Here is a 20464-nt window from a genome sequence, read left to right on the forward strand (position 1 = left end):
TACTTGATTCATAAGAAGCTAAGCCAAGAGGATAAACAAAGGAACAAGCATATAAACCTCCACAGGGTGACTCTTGCTGCACTTGTCAGTTCGCCTCCTCATTCTTGCAGCAGAGACCTGCTAATCGTAGTCCTACCTAGGCCACAACCATTTTGAATCTGTTTCATCGGACAGATTCTAGATTGGAATATTTGTTCTGGATTGTTTTCATTGCGTGTTTACTCCCATGGCTACTGCCTCCAACCATCATTCCTCAACACCCGGCACAACATGTCGAAAACCAGCTCAACTGTAGATCAAACTCATGCCGAGCCTCTCAGAGGCAAAGAAACTGGAGAAGCTGTCTGCTGGGCTTAATTGACAAGGCTTCAACTATGACGCGAGACCAGCTGAGGCTTGAACAGTTTGTAGCGCTACTGAGAAAAGCAACGAGAGATCGCAGTAACACAAGAGATAAGTTGCCGGAGTAAGGGCGGTCCAAAACTGGCGTTTCGGGCTATTGATATTACATAACATGCAAACATTTACGGAAGCTTTCAGGATATGAAGCTGAAAGAAAGAGGGAGTGTATATTGAGATGTTCTAAACTGTATACATGATTCCGCGATATCGAGTCAGGGGCCTGGGTAGCACCATGTCACTGCCCGCTATAGCCCTCGGTACCTTGCTCACCTGGTTTCAAAAAAAAAAAAAAATATAAAAAAAATTAAAAATTAAAAATTAAAAAAATCTTTTTCGATAAGTGTTTGCTAATGCCATCGCACTTAAAAATGACTCCCGGCTTCTGGCGCATGTCGAACAATCACCACTATGCGAGTCTCAGTTATTACGACGTCTGTTCATGCCATTCCCCAAGCCCGGATTGATCCCCCTGATAATGATTCTGACCTGTCAAGAACTGGCTTGATGAGTGCTCGATTGCCGGACTTGAATTTTGGCACAGTCTTCATTCTCCTCGTGTTATATGCCAGGATGTTGTTATGGTGGTTCCTTTCTTTACTTAAAGAATTGCCCATAGAGAACGTATTCACATAACTTATGTATGAAGCTAAGATTCACTGGCTAGGGTTGGCCTACCTAACAGGGACCTGCTTAGGTTACTTCCCGCGGCAAAGTTGGGATGAATCTAATATAGCACGGACTGGTGAGCAAGGCTTCGCCGTTCCCGTGAGTCGAGTGTACTACGTAGCCTCGCGATTCCACGATGGTACCGATGTCATTGAACATGAACAACCTTCAGTCGTTCCATGAATTGTAGGCTCCCCCGAAAGAGCCAATTGCTATTTATTGAGCGATCTGTGTGTAACGGCGGGTGTTCCTGACGATATATATCTCTTACAACCTAGCGGGGTCTCACCTAATAGTCGCGGGACTTCCTTTTTTCATATAATGGATGCGAGCCCGTCTTGTGCTATCGCTTGAGCCGAAATTACCATATCACAAACCCTAGTTCGGAGTAGTTGATTGCGAACCTAGATTCCAGGCACAGTGTACTGTACCGGCCTATCTCCAGTTGAATGCAACAACAATGCGTCTATAAGAAAGGGGGTGGCCTGGTGGCTACGGCAAATGAAATCATTCCATCGGCCGCCCTTATCCACATCGAATCTGGCCTTTGCCGAGCAAAATCCTCTGGTCAACTGTATTTTTCTTGTTCTTCATTATTGCATGGCTTCGACAAGTCCTTATGTTGGAGATCCTACCTATTCTGTATCGATCAAGAGACTCAGACGGGAGAAGCCAAGTTCTGTATAACGTAAGCTGTCACGGGACGCCAACTTGGAGCTGACGCTAACCATGGCAGGGCATCTCAAGCTGTCACACGTCTCAGAAATGAGGGGAGTGAATCGACAGGACTTGCAGTCTTGTGATAGTGCTAGGCCGCTAGAAATCGAAGGTAGGGCTACCTCTGTACTGCTCGCGCTCTTTGCCTCGGAACCTGAAGGCTTCCTAGATTCTGATTCGAAAGACTGATCCGCAAATTCTGAAGCTGCCGAAGCCACTGGCCTTGTGCCTATCAACGAGCTCCCTCCGAGACGGAAAGTCGTCTGGGTTTGGGTGTGCGTACGTCTTATCTGTACTGATTGAACTATAACGAGCTATCAGCTAACTACTCCGTACTTCAGTGCCAATGCGGAACAAGTGGGATGAAGGTTAGCGTTGACCCTTGTCCCTGTTGCGGTAACTATAGATGTCCAAACTGCGCGACCAGACGGTTTGGTTAAGGCGAATATTAAAGCCACTGGCAAAGCTCGCCAGAGTGAGGGAGCTCGGTAGAGATGGTGATGGTGGCTCATCGTGGAAAAGTTGGGGAGTTGTTTGTAAGATATATGTTTCGGACGCTAAGGTGGTTATCCTAATTTGTGTGGGGCCCCGGGTTATGGAAAACGTTAGAGATAGAGATTAGACTGTAACAATACCTACCTACCTTCCAACCTGCTCGAATGTTAGTGGAACGTCAGCTATATATGGTGTCCGAACAACCAGGATGACCCCTGCAAACTTGAAAGTTAAAGTTTGAGGTAATGTGTAAGAAATTCACATATAAAACGGTAGGTAGGGAAAATCATGGCGAACAGTGTTAATAGATGCAAAGGCTCTGTTACTTACTCTCAACTGTTAGCAGTTAGCTCTCGCTAAAGACTAGACCAGGATGTGACAACTCAAAAGAAAGAGTCGAGCCAGTCTCAATCAGCTCACGATTCAAATAGAGTAGTTCGAAAGAGTAATACATCCTCACAGCGAGTGGAATTTTTAAAGTCGGTGAGGAAGAGCCTCAGAATCCAGAGACTAACGTTGTAACATAAAATGTCGGTGGGTTGAAAGCTGAAAAGGTGGGCTGTGGGTGCTTGAGTTGGTTGGTGGACAGGATGCCAAAAGATGAAGCATTGAGAGGCCATCACTTCTGTCGAAATATTCTAGAACCTCCCGCCCAAGTCCGTGGCTGTGATGCGGCACAGGCCTGACTGTGTGCCTTTCAACACGTCTGGCCAAGATGAAGCTAATGCAAAGGGCTGCGATGCTCAGTCCTGCGTCATTAGGCGGCTCTTTCACGTTGCCTTATGAGATTTATCATCGCACCTTGGTGTAGGTATATCATAATGCCTATACTGAATTCCAAAGTCTCGGGTTTTGCACTTTGTTCCAAGGAAGTGGTTGCAACGGGTGAAGTAGGATGTGGGCCCAATCCTAATAATGGATGTTGAAGTTAGGCGCTGCACTCATCGATCGTGTACTCACCTGCAGATATTGTCTAGTCTCTCCCGGAGTTCCTCCTTATAAACTCTCTATATATCTGCTTCTCTAATAGCACACTTACTTCTAAGGATCCTCCTACCTTTGGCTCAAAGAACTCAAGTAAAAGAAGGAAAGGATCATGCTCTCTCAGAATACTTGCTGAACTAGGTATGGCTTCAACGATTGAGAGGGTGCCGCAAAAGGCAAATTCTCGGAAAGGCCGCAGTTTTCCTGGATTCGACTACCTTGGGCGTTTTACATCTGCCACTTACGAACTTGTGGTGACTGCTGCCTCCGACTGGGCAGACAAGTATGAATGGGGGAAGCGTTTTGGGCACAGGGTCAGGATCAGAGTTTCCGAAGAAAACAGGCCCTTTATCGATGTTTTCAGAGAAACTTATGAAGACGACGAAGACGAGGAAACAAACGAGGTCGTTGCCTTTATGCTCCGCTATCCGAGCTCCCCTCGATGGGAAGACAGACTTACACAGGTTTCGGAATTCTGTCAAGGCGCAGACTTTGTCATCGTCAACTTCATCCCCGACGACCCGAACAACCCTCGCTTGAAGGACGCACAAGAACCTAGAGCCTGGATCTTCGACTGTCACTTGAATCCTCAGATACCGGTTCCCCCAAACCCTCTCCACGACCGCCTCCTGACCAACATGGAGTTCCATGAGGCACTGAAGCAAGAGGTAGACAAACTATATCCAATCACCATCAACGATATACAGAAGCTTGAGACTGACGACAGCACGAAATTAGCGGTTTAGCAAAGATTCAGAGCAGGAGATCATTGGAAATACTCGTCGAATGTAAGCCATACATAAAACTCACATTCTTAGTCTCAACACTGATTCTCTCAAGATATATAAGCAACCCTAACGGAGTCAGTATACTGTCACTACTCAGAAGAACGCCCGCTTCGCAGGTCGAAGGCTTTCGCAAACTATTTGCGAACTATCTAAGTCAAAGCCCAGTCCCCGAGCTGAGCTTGAGGGAAACTGTAAGTACATTGGCCCTGGGTTCTGTCAGTATCACTAATACATTTGCCAAGGACTGGTGGGGGCTTGGGTTTGTTATCGAATGCAACCTACCATATCTTGCCATTAGTACCCACGATCGATCGGATACTCGTACTTTGTCTCAGGATAAGAATCTTCGAGCACGAGATGACATAGATTTTCTCAATCTGAAGTCCTCGACAACGCCAAGAGATCAACAACAGAGGTCGTGCGTCCCAGACAACGCCGTTCTGCATGTGGCTGTCTTCTCACTTATGATTACGGGTCGCAGTGAACAACATTCGACCACAGTTTGTCTTGACGATGAGTTCTTTGATCAAGAGTCGAGACTGATGAGCGACGAAGAGATCGAAAGCTTAGCCGGGCGCGAAGATCCAATCACTCTCCAACCAGAGTTTAAGAGAGCCCGCTCTCCACGAGCGTACCTGCTCGTAGCTCTGGAGGGGCAGCTCGAGCGGATTGTCGATCATCACGCGAACGCGCAAGACCAACTGAAGTACAGCATAGAGCTTTATGTAAGTTGCTAAATTGTCCAGCTTCTTCTAAGCATAGATTTCCTAACTCAGCTACATAGAATACCATTTCCGAAGATCGATCTCCTGCTATGGACCAGTGGATCAAGCGCTTTCCGCTGATTCTGAACAAACTAGTTCACTTCAACTCAAGGTTAGGAGAAAAGGTGAATCATTTCCTGACAGACGATGCCATGGTTGGCTCAGATGGAATTCCTTATGGACCATTATGGCAGGGCTTGCAGGCTGAACCCGGAGCCATCAAATCACTACGCGCAATCAGACGTTATTGCGGTCTGTTGAGGGATATCAACGCTGGACTCGAGCATCTCAGAGAGGCTTATGAAGATGTTAGACGCAAGGTAATGTCAACCTGCCATCCTACTTCAGGCTTTGTGTGAACTTTTCCATTCTATCACATGGACTAACGGAGAATACATTTCAGAGGAAGAACGACTTTGCAGCCGAGCAGCAAACAAGAGACCGCACAATCGAGCAGGTTACGGTTGCAGCGTTTGTATGTCACCTCGGCATCGAAACTTGTGGCTCATAAAGCTAAAGAGTGATAGGGATTGGCCATCATGAACTTGATTGCCCAAGTCTATACTGGCAAGCCAGGCAAAGACGATGAGTCCTCTCGGCCAGCATACATTACTATGGTGGTCAGCTTCGGGGCCATATGCATCAGTGGAATTTTGTGGTTTGTATTTCGCTACAGATCTCGAAGAGATAGGGCAGGATGATGAGGTGTCGCTGCCAGTGCTATCGACGCTTGCCTCCACCCCCGGTCCTCAAACTCACTCGGCGACACGACAAGACGACAGATTTTGGGGTGCAAGTCCCTGGTGGGCGTGTTCTGCGGCTGTGCATCAGTTTCGAAGGATTGTTTGGTCAATGAGGAAGGATAGAAAGGACATTACGGAGTAATTTGGCAGTAAGGCAATGTAAATTTCGAATACCCAAAATAAGCAATAGACTAATCATCATTTGACAGTATTCACATGTGGTCATTCTTCGGAAAAGGCGCCTGCATTGGGTTGTTGAAAGTTTCACACCAGAGGCTTATGGAAGTCCCAGGCGGGCCTCAAAAATGGACAACGAATCACCAGACCCGGGCTCCTCACCCCTCAGTTGCCTTGTCTTTATCGTCTCATGCATTGATATCGTTTGACCCTTGGACCAGGTCTTGGGCAACAAGATCGTCATGTTCGAGATATGACACGTTTCCCGCTGTCAACGAGCATTACACGGCGCGGAACCCCCAGTGCAGCCTGTATCTATCACCACGTGCATGACACACCACTTTACTCTGAGCCTGTGAGCTACCAGCCAATTGCTCTCCGAAAGCCTCATTTGCGACAAGACTTGGGTGGCTGCCAGTTCACCACGCAGCTTGACAGCAGCAAGCGGCGCAGAAGCAGTTTCAACAAATCATCTTGTCGCTATCAAGATGAGGCTGTGAGCCTATATGAGTCTTGCTGCCCAACTACTTCAGAGCCATCGCTTGAAATGGCTCTAACTGCGCTCGTTTATCGGTCCAGCCGACTACTTTTATAAGGCAATCCAAAAGTTGACAGCTGATTCACTGTTCTCGGTCCTCAACACCATTTCAACACCATCGTGGCTATGGCAGCGACAACTTGCTCTGTTAGTGGTATAGAAACACTGCTTGGAAAGGTAGGGCTGGACACTCCAGTACCGGACTTCCCCGATGCAGATATTGTGCATAACCCACAGGACATCTTTCGCGTCTACCTTGCCGACACCCTACAGAAGCTTGTCAACTGCGATAAGCTGGTAGCCTACGATGCGATACAGACCTCAAACATCACAGGAATGGGCGATCTCATTATTGTAGCTCCTAGACTTAGACTGAAAGGGGTCAAGCCTGAGGAGCTGGCCAAAGATCTTCTTCAAAAAGTACGATGACTTGGGTCGAGCATGATCAGCTTCACTGACAGGTATACAACATAGTTGCCAAGAACACCCCCCTTCGGATGTCCCCTCCTCGATGGCATCCGCCTGCAGGTCTTCTTTTCACCCAACACACTGTCTCGGCTCCTTCTCTCGTACATCAGTGATAGGTCTTCGTCCTATGGTTATGACACGTCGCTCGGCCTCGCCGATCCAACAGCTACCGATGGACGGAAGAAGAAGGTGATCGTGGAGTTCTCGTCTCCAAATATGGCGAGTGAGTTCCAAGTGTCACACTTGAGGAGCACACTGATCGGCACATACATCGCAAATATTCACTCTAGGATGGGGTGGGACGTTGTCAAGATGAACTACCTCGGCGACTGGGGGAAACAGATTGGCCTCCTTGCTGCTGGATGGCAGAGATTTGGTTCCGAAGAGGAGTTTGAGAAACAGCCGCTCCGTCATCTTCTCGAAGTCAACCACAAGATTCAGGATCTATTCAAACCAGAATTGGAAGAATGTAAGACTGCCAAAGCGAACAAACAGGATGTCACAGAGATCGAGTCACGAGGCCTATATGCCGAGCGAGACGCCGTCTTCAAGAAGATGGAGGACAGTGACCCAGAAGCCATCGCATTGTGGCAACGTTTCCGCGATGCAACCGTCAAAGACTACACAGAATCGTACGCACAGCTTGGGGTAACGTTTGATGAGTACTCTGGAGAGTCACAGGTCACTGCCGAGTCAATCGCCGAAGTCGAACAAATTCTGAAAGATAAAGGAATCTATGAAGAGCATGACGACTCTTTCATGATCGACTTTTCGAAGCACGATGCAAGAGGACTTTCACTTGCAGTGCTACGCTACCGAAATGGGACGACCTCCTACTTGTTACGCGATCTTGCAGCAGTTTTTGACCGATACAAGAAACACGAGTTTGACAAGATGATCTACGTCGTTGCGATGGAGCAAGAAATGCACTTCCACCGAGTTACCAAGACTCTTGAGCTCATGGGAAGACAAGATCTTGCTGAGCGCATTCAACATGTATCTTTTGCCAAGATCAATGGGCTTCCGGAAGAGCTAAAGGGTGCAGAGCTTCTGAGTGACTACCTTGGCGGATGTCGCTCGATGGCGCAAACTAGTCTTGACGAGGAGGAGGAGGAGGAGGAAACGTCCCATGTGGACAAGTCTGAGAATTCAGCGAGACAACTCAGCCTTGCTGGTCTTTTCATTCAGGATCACTACCACAAGAGGAATACATCTTATGCAGTCGATCCCAAGAAGTCATTGTCCCTCGAAGGAGAGACAGGGGCGGCTATCCAGAACTGCTACGCCAGGTTATTGAAGAAGCTAGAATCCGGACCGGGCAGCTTCGACTACGCAACACTTGACCATACTTCGTTGGAAACAGAAGACTATGCTGAGCTTCTTCGGATCCTGTTGCAGTATCCAGATGCAGCCCATGGTTCTTTCAGAACCCTTGAACCGTCCTTTATTGTTGTATACTTGCTCCGAATTGTTGATCAGCTAACAGCCACGCTTGATGATGACGATGAGAAAGATTGGACAGGCCTCGATGCAGCTAGTGAGGCGAGATATGCCCTCTATGAGAACGCAAGACAGGTGTTTGAGAATGCGCTGAGACTTCTTGGTGTATCACCGTGGAGTGCGTAGGGGCTTTGTTACCAGGTGTAGTCTGTATGCTTTGATCTTTTGTCCACATTTTTCTGTTAGGTACTGCAAGTTTGGCGTTTCTTTTGGGGTTTTCCTCCAAATTGGATCTGTCTGGTTTATATATTGCTCATGAGTTCGATGAAATCAATCATGATTAAAAAAGGCTTTCTGAGTTAATAAGTACACGAAACGATTCAAGTGAATATGCGGGTCCTCGAACAAAGAAGAGTATCTGGCAACCCTGGTCTATTGTTTAGGTACAACACCATATACTTGGTAGCTTTCTCAGGTATATTTTTCGCGTCAAACCAAAGATCTCATGATGAGGAGAATCTTCTAGATATCATGTTCCTTGCTTGTTTTGATTGACTTGCCTACCCTGGAACTTGGAGATCATCATAAGGGTCCTCACAGGCGCGGGGCGGGGCAGTTGGAGCTCCACCCAATGGGAAGCTCCCTGCATAGACTTGCATCGAATGAGCTAGAAGGCATCCATGGCTCTTCTTCCCCACCAAAGATCGCCTGGGGCGACTCTCTCATATTTCATCGTCTAGTAACCTTGACTCTTTGATACTTCAGACTCGACATTCAGATCAGAACTGTTGTTTTAATAGTTATAACCCTCAGATTCTGCTAATTCTCACACGAAATGGCTTCCGCGGATGAGCTCAAGGCTCTAGGTAACAAGGCGATCGCCGAAAAGAACTTCGATGAGGCTGTGTAGGTTACCTCCAGTAACAATAGCACAACGGAACATCGGGGTTGCTAACTACGACACAGCGCAAAGTTCACCGAGGCTATTGCCATTCAGCCCGATAACCACATTCTCTACAGCAACCGATCTGCTGCCTATGCTTCAAAGAAAGATTGGGAAAATGCTCTGAAGGATGCTGAGAAGACCACCGAGATCAAGCCTGACTGGGCCAAGGGCTGGGGACGTAAGGGTGCTGCTTTGCACGGACAGGGCGACCTCCTAGGTGCCAATGATGCGTATGAGGAGGGATTGAAGCTCGATGCCAACAACGCCCAGCTCAAGAGTGGTCTGGCTTCAGTCAAGAAGGCCATGGAGGCCGAAGTTGGTAAGCAATACATCTCCAAGAAGCCACACAAATTATGACAACTGACACTTCTACAGGAGGACCTCAAGATCCTAGCGGTGGCCTTGGCCAAATGTTCAACGACCCTCAGTTGATCCAGAAGCTCGCCTCAAACCCCAAGACCAGCGGTTACCTCGCCGACCCCTCATTCATGGCCAAGCTCCAATCGATCAAGAGCAACCCTGCAAATGCGACCGAGATGTTCAGCGACCCCCGCCTGTTGACAGTCATGGGTGTGTTGATGGGTGTTGATTTGGAGATGCGCGAGCGCGAAGTCGACCCCAATGCTGAATCTCGGGACTCTCCCATGCCTGATGCCCCACCAGCCCCCAAGCAGCCCGAGCCCAAGAAGGCCCCTGAGCCTGAACCCGAACCCGAGCTGGACGAGGAGGCTCTCGAGAAGAAGAAAAAGAAGGAAGAGGCCGACAAGGAGAAGGCTCTGGGTACCGAGAACTACAAGAAGCGCAACTTTGACGAGGCTATTGCACACTACACTAAGGCCTGGGAGACCTTCAAGGATATCACTTACCTAAACAACTTGGGAGCTGCGTATTTCGAGAAGGGTGACTACGACAAGGCCATTGAGGCCTGCACCAAGGCTGTTGAGGAGGGACGTGAGATCTACGCTGACTTCAAGCTCATTGCCAAGAGTTATGCCCGTATCGGTACATCTTATGAGCGCAAGGGAGACTTGGAGAAAGCTATTGAGAACTACAACAGATCTCTTACCGAGCACCGAACTCCCGATGTCCTCAACAAGCTCCGCTCTGCTGAGCGTGCCAAGACTGAGGCTGGTAAGAAGGCCTACATTGACCCTGCCAAGGCTGAGGAGGCCCGTGAGGAGGGTAACAAGAAGTTCAAGGAAATGGACTTCCCTGGTGCCGTTGCCGCCTACACAGAGATGACCAAGCGAGCTCCTGATGACCCCCGTGGTTACAGCAACCGAGCTGCTGCCTTTGTCAAGCTCTTCGAGTTCCCCAGTGCTCTCGAGGACTGTGACACAGCTATTAAGAAGGACCCTACCTTTATCCGAGCCTACATCCGCAAGGCTCAGGCCTACTTCGGTATGCGCAAGTACTCAGAATGTGTGGACGCCTGCACTGAGGCCCAGCGCGTTGACCAGGAGCACCACAACGGTGCCAACGCTCGCGAGATCGAGCAACAGCAGCAGAAGGCTCTCTCGGCCATGTACTCTGCCCGTGATAACGAGACGGAAGAGCAGACCCGAGAGCGTTTGATGAAGGATCCCGAGGTAAGATTACCCACCGTTACTCAATGGCTGAAACATTTACTGACATGTTTAGATCATGGGACTCATGCAAGACCCCGTGATGCAATCGATCCTTCAGCAGGCCCAGTCGGATCCCGCTGCTCTCCAGGAGCATATGAGAAACCCTGGTGTGCGGTCCAAGATCCAGAAGCTGATCGCTGCTGGCGTTATCCGGGTGGGTAGGTAAGCGAAGCGAACCAGATGATGGCGACGGTGATGGACTACAATAGGGAAAATTTGCTTTTTCAGACATGGAATCCCCTATCCAGAATCTCATGGGACGGGGAAGGGATCTGGAGCGTGCGTGATTTTGAGTTGGCAGATTACTGACGTGTACGAATTAATACGGAGTACCAGGATCATTTGCTGGTTGCTAATGAGAAATGAAACTTTTGAAGCAAACTGATGCATCTTTTTTGGGATATCATATGTGATGTGAGATAGGGTATCGCATTGCTGGCCTCGCTGTTTCAACTAACGACACATGGCTGGGAGTTGATGCCATTATTGGATGACTGAAAGGAACTTGGTGTAGTATTGCATGCGTATACTGCAATTATCCGTGTTCAACTCCCGATTCCTTGTTATCTCATAACAGTGAGGACAATGCGAAGTCACTCCGGCGTCCGACGCCAGCGCCACACCGGTTCGAATAGAGTAACGAATCCCACTAACAACTTCTTTCTAAGAGGACCGAGTAAAGCTGAAGAGAAGAGGGTGTACAGCAACTGAACAAATAGCTGAGGAGCGTGGAGACACTACACGCGGAGGGCACGAGGTAATGCAGGAACACGGCGAGAAGTGAACGGAACGGGAAGAGAAAGAAACGTGTCTACCACGTTTGACGGTTACAAAGAAAGGAGGTTGACTTTTTTCACAATAAGCAAAGTGAGAGCCAAATTTGGCGGAGAAAAAGGTCAGAACGGGAAGAGTTGGACCCGAGTGTGGAAAAAGCAAAGTTGACTCTGAAGCTAACGAATGTCAAGGAGAGAGGAGGGTGTGTGAGACATGGTGAACAAAACCAACGGCTCAGCCTGAGGACAAAGGAAACGTGTCGGGTCCGAGAAAAAGAAACAAAGATTCATGTCTACGGACCAGGATATGAAGAGGCAGAGAGAAACAAGGTGAACCTGGGATGGAATCAGTTTTGAGTTTCTATGATCTGCAGTACTGAGACATTCTGCGGAGGCTTTCGGTTTCACAAGAATGGTCAAGACACGCGTTGAACTTTGACATATTGAAACAATAAGACAATTTATTGAGCTGTCGACTTATGCTACTAGAAGTACATGAAGCTCGTGAGAACAGTGAGGATACACTAGTAGGCGGTTCAAGCTAGAGTCATTACAAAGCTCGCAACGCCAAGAGCTTATTTCTACTCCGTACTACCAATTACTTTACGAGTATTGACGAAAATATTTTATCTCATGCGTGGCGCCTGTATAATGACGATATTTCCTTTTCCCGGCCGTTTCCGTTATCGTACATCAAATGGCTTTTTAATAGTGGGATGCTCATCTTGTTTGTGTGCGACACTAATGACTCGATTACAAACGGATTATGATAACTGACGAACCGAACACGGCGGCCCGTGATTAGCTTTGGTGTCTCTGCTGTTGTCTCGTTGTGTTGGTGTTCTTCCTTTGGTGCGGCTATGAACTGATGTGGCTGCATAGTTCGCTTGGATATAGCAAATATGAAAAGAAAGAGGCTGACGGGATATGATATTGGTAGCCTTCTATTTGATAATGGAGACGCTGCAGCATATGGGAACAAACGAGGCTTGTGGGGAAGAGTCTCTTTCGTGCATATTATATTCGGCCGACGGCGAGATCCATATCTGTATGATGCATGTCTGGGCCTATGTGTTCACAGGTATGCGAGTATCTCAGAGGGGTTATGACGAGAGTCGTCCCTCTCCAGTTTTCGCAGGATCGTCGACTCACAGATGCCCTGTTCATCTGTTGGATCTAAGGTTGGAAGATGCCAGAGGCCCGAGAGCAGAGACCAGGGCCATCTCGGAGGAATTTGTGAGTGTGAGATGCTGAATCACTAGGATGTTTGGGAGAGAATACGCGAGTGCAACTGTGCAAACGTGCAAGCAACGATCATCTTTGGAGAAGCGAGAGAGAGAGTTTTCTTAGTCTTTGTGATATATCGTAAAAAAATATGTCGAGATGGCTGGTCTCAAACTGTCTGGGCAGTGGGTGCTACGGTAAGAAAAAGAAAGAAAAAAGGTGCTGCCACTAGAAATGACGAAATTGCCATGATATGATATGATCAGAAGGACTCAATTCAACGTTGGGATTCTCTATTCTATTCCGGTTTGAGCACTCTCTAGCTGAAGGACTGACGTTCGTCTTTCACACGACGAGGCTCTCATGCCTGTTGGAAAAAGTTTGTGGCAGCAGGGGTCTGTCACTTACAAGGGTGTGATAGCCTCCCAGCTAAACCCCGGGCGGTGCCGTCGTACGGTATATACCCCATACCTGGGCAATAACTGAGCTAGAGCCTAGAGCACCAAGTAGAGACACAGACGCTGGTGTTGATCTATCCAAGGCTGAGAGAGAGAATCCGCCGTGTGCCGAGCGAGTTTCAGTGGGTGCCCTTGAACATTGGGGATCGTTTCTCATCTTTTCCACATTCATTGATGCCAACATGAACATGGACACGGGGTAGGTTACATGGTAGATCTACTGTCTCTAACATATTTATAATGTATGAGTCTTAGTGGATGAGAAGCCACCGCGTACAAGTATGAACTGGACCAAGCGCACCGCTCGCCAAGCAAGACTCCAAGAGATTCGACCGTTGAAAGATTTTTCATCTCTGTTTTTGCTATTAAGCAGGTCTGGCCGGTGTTGCCGATTTTTCAAGAATACGATAGTGTCTATTGGCTGGGAACTGGAGATTCTGAGTGAGTCCTCATGAATCTTTGTGGTGTTCCGTTAAAGCGGAAGAGTGTCCGTCATTTTGTTCTCATCTCGTTAGCTAATATTAGCGAGCTCGAGATGCAATGGATGGATGGTTCGTCCTTTATCCAGTTGGACCTAATACTAATCTAGATCATCGAGGAACGGTTCTTGGCTATGGATATCGGGAATCTTGGGTGCTCTCGTGATGCAGGTACACGTAGCATATCAGATTTGTGGTGTGCAGTTGGTTATGGATAGGGATATGCAGATGCCATGTGTGACTGTAATGGATGGTAAGAAATTGGGAGACATGTATTCTATAATTTGTGATATATCATTATGATTCCTATCCTTTTAATAAAATAAACTGAATTGCTTCTTTCATTATTATTCTGTTTGAGCGACCGTAAATGCAAATGCATTGCATGCGTCACTGTAATTCAGTCCAGCCAGGGCAGGGCTGTCGCTGTAAAAAGGTCCAATTATATCGTTGACTTTGACTGGGGGCCGCTAGTTTAGACTTTCTCGAAATCACCTTTTTTCTCTGCCCTGAGCCGACTAAAAAGCAAAAGCAACCGGAGAAAGGGCAAGCTTCCCCTCAGAAAGAACGAGAATAAGGGAAATAACGGCCGTTGAGAAAAGAAGAGACCAAAGAATGCGGGTGGAAGACAGCCTGACGTCCCCTCCGTCTCCGGCTTTGGCCGACAATCTACAGAGGAGCTGTCAAACAGATGAGACTCAGGACGGACTATTCTATGGGGGTTCAGAAAAGCACAGAGCAGCTAATTTGAGCCCGGACGTAAGAATAAGTCACGGAGAGATTCGACAACGTTTGAAGGGCGGCGGGAGCTAGGAGTGGTCGGTGCGGATCTTTATGAGGAGCCAAAGCTTACGGTACTGTACGGGCTGAAGGTGTTTTATGTTACTTACGAAGCTCTGACTTGGTACGTAGATGCATCCTGCATTGATGAGATCGGAATCACAGACCATTCGGAATACTCGAGGCCTCCTTCACTCTGTCTCCCTCTGACGTCTCCGGGAACGAATATGGAGAAGCAGACGGACGGCATTGACCGGACTGTTTATTAAGTTGGGCTGTTGTGTTGTTGTACTTACAGGCTACAGCTACGTATGCCTAATAGCTATGCCCTTATTCGCATGGTTCCGGGTTCTTCTAATGTCAGGCACAGGCACAGCACACGAGATTAGTCCCGTAATCGAGCAATTCCGAATGTCTTCTGGAAGCATTCACTGATCAAGTTCTAGTCCTGTACGGAGTACCTCGGTCGAACCAACACACAATCCCAACTCCGAATTCCATTGCCTATCATTGTGGCACAATTGACACGCCGCTTCTGGTCAAAACGCTGACGATCCCTCTGCTCACAAGCTTTACTACGTACACTCGGTCTTCAGCTGCAATACAACCTCGGTCTGCAGTCACAGTAGTAATATGGCAATCTGAAGGTCTGGAAAGGATTCCCATGACGCAGACCTTAACGGTCGCGTGAGAAGTGGACTCTTGTCAATGGTAGGTATCTGACCTAGACCTAGCATTTTCGCGTGGGGAAGAATTGAGATTACACAACCTGTGAACGTGATACCCTTGATTCGTTAACTGAAGCTGTCTTAATCAGCCAACTGTCAGCTTTCTTTAGTGTCGTCGTTGGGCTTCAGCTCAATCCTCTGCCGGCCGGTGATGATACAAAATCAATCCACCTGCCACACACAATAGCTCTCTATTGTCGCGCTACGGCCGGACACAGAGTTTACAGTGGCTGTCAAGACCCGAGCCCAGGTACCGAACCCGAACCTTGGGGTGTAGTAACCTCGAAACTAGTGCCGACAGGACGCTACGGGGGAATGTGGTAGACAGGGAGTTTGGGGGTGCAAAGGTCTTTTTGATGTTGAGGTGAGGCCATGCTATTCCCGAGAGCAACAGGTGAGGTTTATTGCTCTGAGACCGGCTATTTATTAATATGCAGAGCGTTTAGACGTTCGTTCTATCTCGGAACTTCTCGCCCTTGGAGTCCAATATGTACTTGCTGTATATTTCGCCTTTCGTACATGATATGTCGTATTTGAGTGTCACTGATAAGCCTGCAACGTCTTGAGAGTCTACTGAAGACAGGCTGTGAAAGCCATTAAGTTACATGTCGTTTGTTTGCCTGAACAATGTTTGCTTCTCGTCTGTTGTGATTTGCCGTGCTACAAAGCAGTTGTCTAGAATAGCGCCTCCAAGTTCTGGGCCCTCGCTTCCGGTTGGTCACATCTGACGTTCCATTCCTCAAACATGTGGTTGCCATGCGTTGAGTTGCATTCGTGTTGTTGTCTCGCGTGGCTACCGCATGGCTTAAGACTCCTAGGGATTAGGGATTGTATGGACGGCAGATATCCCCGTCGATGATATACTTGCCTAGCTGGCTACTGTAACTCAGCTGTAGATCTCCACAGAGTTTTGGGATCGAGAGCTACTGGAAGGGAACTAAGTTAGTTAGTGATGGGCATTCTTTATGTCGTTTTAGAGGTGAAACTAGAGTCAAGCTGGCCTTGTATGGCTTGTGCTCTGACTTGAGTATCATGGAAATAACTGCCTTTGCCACACGCCATATCCGTCAAGCCTTTAACTCGAGCTGTCAAGTCGAGTCAAAGTTGACTAAAAAGAGAGTTTTCTTGTGATTTGGTTACCGAATCTAGAATCTGGATCAGCCTCGTTTCTCACCTGTTTCTGTCCTCGGACCATATTCGTAGCCAAGACTTCCCTAAAAGATTCATCCTCACTGTGGCCTTCAGTGGAAGCCGCCGGGCCACTCCCAAAAGCAAGGAGAGGCCTGGAGCTTACAGGGCCTGGCCCCACTAACAGAAAAACCTCCACCCACCCAAAGGGAACTAACAATGGATCCCAGCTGTTCTATCGTACGACTTCCTGAGCTTGGATTTCCCAACATCCATCCACTTCGCTTTTTTTACTTTTCGCCCTCACTTAGATACACCCTCTATCGCCTGGGGGTACTGCTAGGTCTACCACGAGGAATAGACGGCTTGTGGAGAAGCTCGAATTTTCTTTCTTTTCTTTTTCTCTATGGCTATAATTTCTGTTTGTGGGTGTATCACCCCGTCCGTCCACTCTAATTCAACTGGGGGCGTGTGATATCTCAATATCCATGCCATACGATACCATGCCCTTGCTGTGTCATGGCCATGAGCCATGAGGAGGAGGAGACGGAGGAGGAGGATATAATATCTGGGGACGACTCCCCTCCCAGATTCATGTCTCGACTGACGAACTCTGCTTCATTACAACATCTCATTCCTTTACTCATCTGCTACTCTACCAACCTCGACAGCTACAGCAGTTGCACGAAGCATTGTCGACGTTTCTCAAGACTCTGTCTATTACATACTCAACCTCTACCTTCTTAGAGGACTCTTTACTACTACTCCAACTGTAGTACCTCATACTCTTCACAATGGCTCTGTCATATCAACAAACCAGGCTCATCCGGGGCACCATCCCCGCCCTTACCGACCACGGAGAGCGCATCACCACCATCTTCTACCGCAACATGCTCCGTGATCACCCCGAGCTCAACGACTACTTCAACACCGTCAACCAGGCCAACGGTCGCCAGCCTCGTGCCCTCACTGCCGTCATCCTCAGCTACGCCAACAACATCAACCACATCACAGAGCTCATCCCCAAGATGGAACGCATGTGCCACAAGCACTGCTCCCTGGGCATCAAGCCAGAGCATTATGGCATCGTCGAGAAGTATCTCATCGCCGCCTTCGCTGAAGTCCTCGGTCCTGCCATGACACCGCAGGTCAGAGAGGCTTGGCAGAAGGCCTACTGGATGCTTGCCAAGATGCTCATCGGCCGTGAGGCTCAGCTCTATCGTGACTTTGGCAAGTGGCAGGGCTACCGCAAGTTCCGCATCGAGAAGAAGGTTGAGGAGTCTGATGATATCTACTCCTTCTACCTCGTTCCTGTCGACGGCAAGCGTCTTCCTCCCTTCCAGCCTGGACAGTATGTCTCTGTTCAGGTACCCATTGCCGACAAGGGCTACGTTCAGTCTCGCCAGTACTCCCTGAGCGAGGCTCCTCGACCTGACTACTACCGTGTCACCGTCAAGCGAGACGAAGGACTTCACATGACCCGCAACGGTCGATATCTCGGAGGCGATGCCCTCAACCCTGGTGTTGTCTCCAACCTCCTTATCGACATGAAGGACGAGGGCGATATCGTTGAGTTGACTCACCCCGCTGGCGAGTTCTACCTCGACATGTCCAACACTTCCAACGTTCCTATCGTTCTCATCTCCGCCGGTGTTGGTGTCACTCCCATGATGTCCATCCTGAACACTGTCTCCGAGCGCCAGCCTCACCGTCCTGTCTCCTGGATCCATGGCTCTCGCCGCTCCGTCCCCTTTTACGACCAAGTCCGACGCATCGCCCGCAACCGCCCCAGTTTCCGCACCAACATCTTCAAGACCCATCTCGCCGAGTCCGACGTCTACGGTATCACCTATGACCACGACTTCCGCATGGATCTTGCCAAGGTCGACAAGGAAGATCTCTACCTCTGCAACAGCTCTACCGAGTACTACATCTGCGGTCCTGAGCAGTTCATGCTTGAGATGGCCGAGTACCTCAAGGCTCAAAAGGTCGATGCCCCTCGCATGCATTTTGAGCTCTTCAGTACTGGTGACATGGAGTTCAAGGTCGACAACCTGAGCATCGGCTCTTCGTCAAAGGCAAATTCCATCAACGGCAGTGAGGCCCGATGCCCTAGTTCCGGAGCTATCTCTACGAATGGTGCTACTTGCCCCTTCTCATGAGTTTGGACCTTATCTGAGCTGAACGAACAAAAACATGAAACTATTTGCGGGGCATCTCTCGGTCATGGGTTAGATTATGGGAAGTGATGAGGCGTTATGGGTTCGGCGCATATCTTGTTCTTTATTGTTGTATCTCTCACAAGATTCCCTTTGATGACAAATATTCTCTGTCAAATCATAATACATGTTCTACTTCTACACTACAAGATTAAGGGGTTTCGAGGACGCATTGGGTTTACCTGAACGAAACGGCGGGAAGGAAAAGTACGAGATTTGGGATGGGATTGGGATGGGTGGTGTCTAGAAAGCGAATAGAGAAATCAACAGAATTTCATTGTTCTACCTGAATAAGCAAACATGCTGAAACATGATACTCTATCTATATAACTACAACTATACCAAATAATGAGTGAACAACTTGGCGTTTACGTGGTCCCGTACTCACTTCTCAAGCGATCCCCCGTGTTTGCCCGCTCCGGTAGCACGGCAGGGTACGGAGTAGGCTGGCCAAAAACATCTGAAATCAGGAGATAGATGACGAACAAAGGAAAAAGCCGCATATGCTAGTAAAAGATAGGAGAAACTAAAGAACAACACCGGCCGTTCCGTTACTGCTCGTAGTTGTGAAACTTCTTCCAATGCTTGAGCAGATTGTCCTGCCTCGTAAACTTTGATCTACACCCCTCAAATCCACAGATCCTTTCCTCGGTGAGAATACCCTTGCTTGCCGCGTAGGTTCTGTGAGAGGTCTGGTAGTGGCGATCCATGTCCCGTTGCTCTGCCTTGGTGACGTTGCAGTTGGGATCGGCTTTGCATTTGACAGGCTTGTTGTGGGTTTTCATGTGCTTGCTACGTCGTATTAGTCAAAACATCCTTTGTTTCATGTTTTCAAACTTAACTTACTTCAAGTCTCTGTTGCCGCCGAAGGAGCGGTCACATTCTGAACAGTAGTGCGGAGTGGTGCCCTGGGCCGTAGACGATGAAGCCTCTGGTAGAGCTGAGATGTCGTCAGCTTGTTTCTGTTTCAACTAGAGATGGATGTAACATACTAGGATCGGCAGTTGGGTAAGAGCTGGGGTAATTCTGGGTTGCATAACCAGACCCTGAACTCAGAAGAACCTCGTTGGGGTTGACAGTTGCAGGTTGCTGTGTCATGTAATACAACATGCTTGGGTCCTGAGTCTCTGGGGCACTCGAGGCTGTTGCGTATACACCTGAGTTGAAGTCAGAGACTTGTGAGTCAGCGCTCTACTGGCTTTGACTTGGACCAGCCTGGCTGTACGAGTTAAAGCCCTGGGTATCAGTGTATCCAGGGTATGAGGTTTCGGGAACCAGATTGGGGTCAATGGGAATGTCGTCCTGTTGAGATTGTTGAGATCTGCTGGAACGACTATGTCTGTGAGAACGGTCGCTTCGTCGTGACATGTCCAGGATGTTGTAACTCTGAGAGTATGACTTGTAGAAAAGCTGAAAGGATGAAGAGTATCACTGAATGGATCTGAAGGCCTTGGTATTAGCTCTTGTGAGAATATTCGAGGTAGATTTATACTCATTAAAAGAGACTCTTTGGAGGCCGGCCGGGGGCCGGGGGCCGACAGCACATTCTCATCTCTGCGATGTTTGACAGAGATGACTCGATTCATACATGAACAAGAGGGGAGCTGAGAACAAGATAGAAGGCACCAGATACCGAAAGGCGGAATACTCAATGGCGAAGCGAGGATATGAGACAAGTCGCGATATCACGACTCTGCCTCGTCCGACATTTGCGACCCAAATACAGGCCAAATGCGTTGAGATCCATCATTTTGGTTGGAGGATTGAATCAAGATAAATGTTAGATAAGGCGATCAAAAACATTGGAGGCCGGCTAAGGGGAGATGCAGTTTGTTGGTCACCCCGCATGATGCGATGTGATTGACTGATGGGCCTCCCAAACTGGCCGGCCCCCGACATGAGGCTTGGACAAGGCAGAT

The 20464-nt window shown here is 48.5% G+C and overlaps 6 protein-coding genes across 8 annotated transcripts; 5 read left to right on the top strand and 1 right to left on the bottom strand.

Annotated features, from left to right (window-relative positions):
- The first annotated feature begins 1622 nt into the window (after positions 1-1622).
- Positions 1623-2451, top strand: FVEG_00426 (hypothetical protein). Of its 2 annotated transcripts, XM_018886893.1 has the most exons (4): positions 1623-1756; positions 1805-1897; positions 1955-2064; positions 2127-2443. In XM_018886893.1, exon 4 carries the CDS (start codon positions 2192-2194, stop codon positions 2405-2407), a length of 216 nt encoding a protein of 71 aa, XP_018742550.1. In that variant the 5' UTR covers positions 1623-1756; positions 1805-1897; positions 1955-2064; positions 2127-2191; the 3' UTR covers positions 2408-2443. The 2 variants fall into 2 exon arrangements, with proteins under 2 accessions (XP_018742550.1, XP_018742551.1); XM_018886894.1 differs by lacking the exon at positions 1955-2064 and having other exon boundaries at positions 2127-2451.
- A 956-nt stretch (positions 2452-3407) lies between these two features.
- FVEG_00425 (hypothetical protein) lies at positions 3408-5517 on the top strand (the record flags this gene model as incomplete). Its single annotated transcript, XM_018886892.1, has 7 exons — positions 3408-3932; positions 4003-4052; positions 4105-4243; positions 4295-4777; positions 4837-5136; positions 5220-5291; positions 5344-5517. 7 exons carry the CDS (start codon positions 3408-3410, stop codon positions 5515-5517), a joined length of 1743 nt encoding a protein of 580 aa, XP_018742549.1.
- Positions 5518-5962: 445 nt separating this feature from the next.
- On the top strand, positions 5963-8671 carry FVEG_00424 (arginyl-tRNA synthetase). Its single transcript, XM_018886891.1, has 2 exons — positions 5963-6694; positions 6749-8671. Exons 1-2 carry the CDS (start codon positions 6401-6403, stop codon positions 8366-8368), a joined length of 1914 nt encoding a protein of 637 aa, XP_018742548.1. The 5' UTR covers positions 5963-6400; the 3' UTR covers positions 8369-8671.
- A 193-nt stretch (positions 8672-8864) lies between these two features.
- On the top strand, positions 8865-11311 carry FVEG_00423 (stress-induced-phosphoprotein 1). 2 transcript variants are annotated; one of them, XM_018886889.1, is made up of 4 exons: positions 8865-9088; positions 9149-9447; positions 9504-10717; positions 10770-11311. In XM_018886889.1, the coding sequence occupies exons 1-4, from the start codon at positions 9018-9020 to the stop codon at positions 10920-10922; spliced, it is 1737 nt and encodes a 578-aa protein (XP_018742546.1). In that variant the 5' UTR covers positions 8865-9017; the 3' UTR covers positions 10923-11311. The 2 variants fall into 2 exon arrangements, with proteins under 2 accessions (XP_018742546.1, XP_018742547.1); XM_018886890.1 differs by having other exon boundaries at positions 8865-9447.
- Positions 11312-16599: 5288 nt separating this feature from the next.
- Positions 16600-18948, top strand: FVEG_14660 (nitric oxide dioxygenase). Its single transcript, XM_018903605.1, has one exon. It carries the CDS (start codon positions 17121-17123, stop codon positions 18486-18488), a length of 1368 nt encoding a protein of 455 aa, XP_018742545.1. The 5' UTR covers positions 16600-17120; the 3' UTR covers positions 18489-18948.
- FVEG_00422 (hypothetical protein) lies at positions 18820-20439 on the bottom strand. The gene is made up of 4 exons (XM_018886888.1): positions 20038-20439; positions 19538-19986; positions 19392-19485; positions 18820-19337 (listed from the first exon to the last, which is right to left on the bottom strand). The coding sequence occupies exons 2-4, from the start codon at positions 19653-19655 to the stop codon at positions 19097-19099; spliced, it is 453 nt and encodes a 150-aa protein (XP_018742544.1). The 5' UTR covers positions 19656-19986; positions 20038-20439; the 3' UTR covers positions 18820-19096.
- Positions 20440-20464: the final 25 nt, after the last annotated feature.

The sequence above is a fragment of the Fusarium verticillioides genome, chromosome 1, assembly GCF_000149555.1.
Source record: "Fusarium verticillioides 7600 chromosome 1, whole genome shotgun sequence".
NCBI lineage: Eukaryota > Fungi > Ascomycota > Sordariomycetes > Hypocreales > Nectriaceae > Fusarium > Fusarium verticillioides.

What these genes read in the sequence shown, in the direction of transcription:
- FVEG_00423 (XM_018886889.1), top strand. Translation starts at nt 9,018, where the DNA reads ATGGCTTCCGCGGATGAGCTCAAGGCTCTAGGTAACAAGGCGATCGCC. An exon ending in AAGAACTTCGATGAGGCTGT is followed by an intron (nt 9,089 to 9,148) that starts GTAGGTTACCTC and finishes ACTACGACACAG; the next exon opens with CGCAAAGTTCACCGAGGCTA. An exon ending in GTTTGATGAAGGATCCCGAG is followed by an intron (nt 10,718 to 10,769) that starts GTAAGATTACCC and finishes TGACATGTTTAG; the next exon opens with ATCATGGGACTCATGCAAGA.
- FVEG_14660 (XM_018903605.1), top strand. Translation starts at nt 17,121, where the DNA reads ATGGCTCTGTCATATCAACAAACCAGGCTCATCCGGGGCACCATCCCC.
- FVEG_00426 (XM_018886894.1), top strand. Translation starts at nt 2,192, where the DNA reads ATGTCCAAACTGCGCGACCAGACGGTTTGGTTAAGGCGAATATTAAAG.
- FVEG_00424 (XM_018886891.1), top strand. Translation starts at nt 6,401, where the DNA reads ATGGCAGCGACAACTTGCTCTGTTAGTGGTATAGAAACACTGCTTGGA. An exon ending in CCAAAGATCTTCTTCAAAAA is followed by an intron (nt 6,695 to 6,748) that starts GTACGATGACTT and finishes TATACAACATAG; the next exon opens with TTGCCAAGAACACCCCCCTT.
- FVEG_00422 (XM_018886888.1), bottom strand. Translation starts at nt 19,655, where the DNA reads ATGTTGTATTACATGACACAGCAACCTGCAACTGTCAACCCCAACGAG. An exon ending in TTACCCAACTGCCGATCCTA is followed by an intron (nt 19,486 to 19,537) that starts GTATGTTACATC and finishes ACGACATCTCAG; the next exon opens with CTCTACCAGAGGCTTCATCG. An exon ending in GGCGGCAACAGAGACTTGAA is followed by an intron (nt 19,338 to 19,391) that starts GTAAGTTAAGTT and finishes AATACGACGTAG; the next exon opens with CAAGCACATGAAAACCCACA.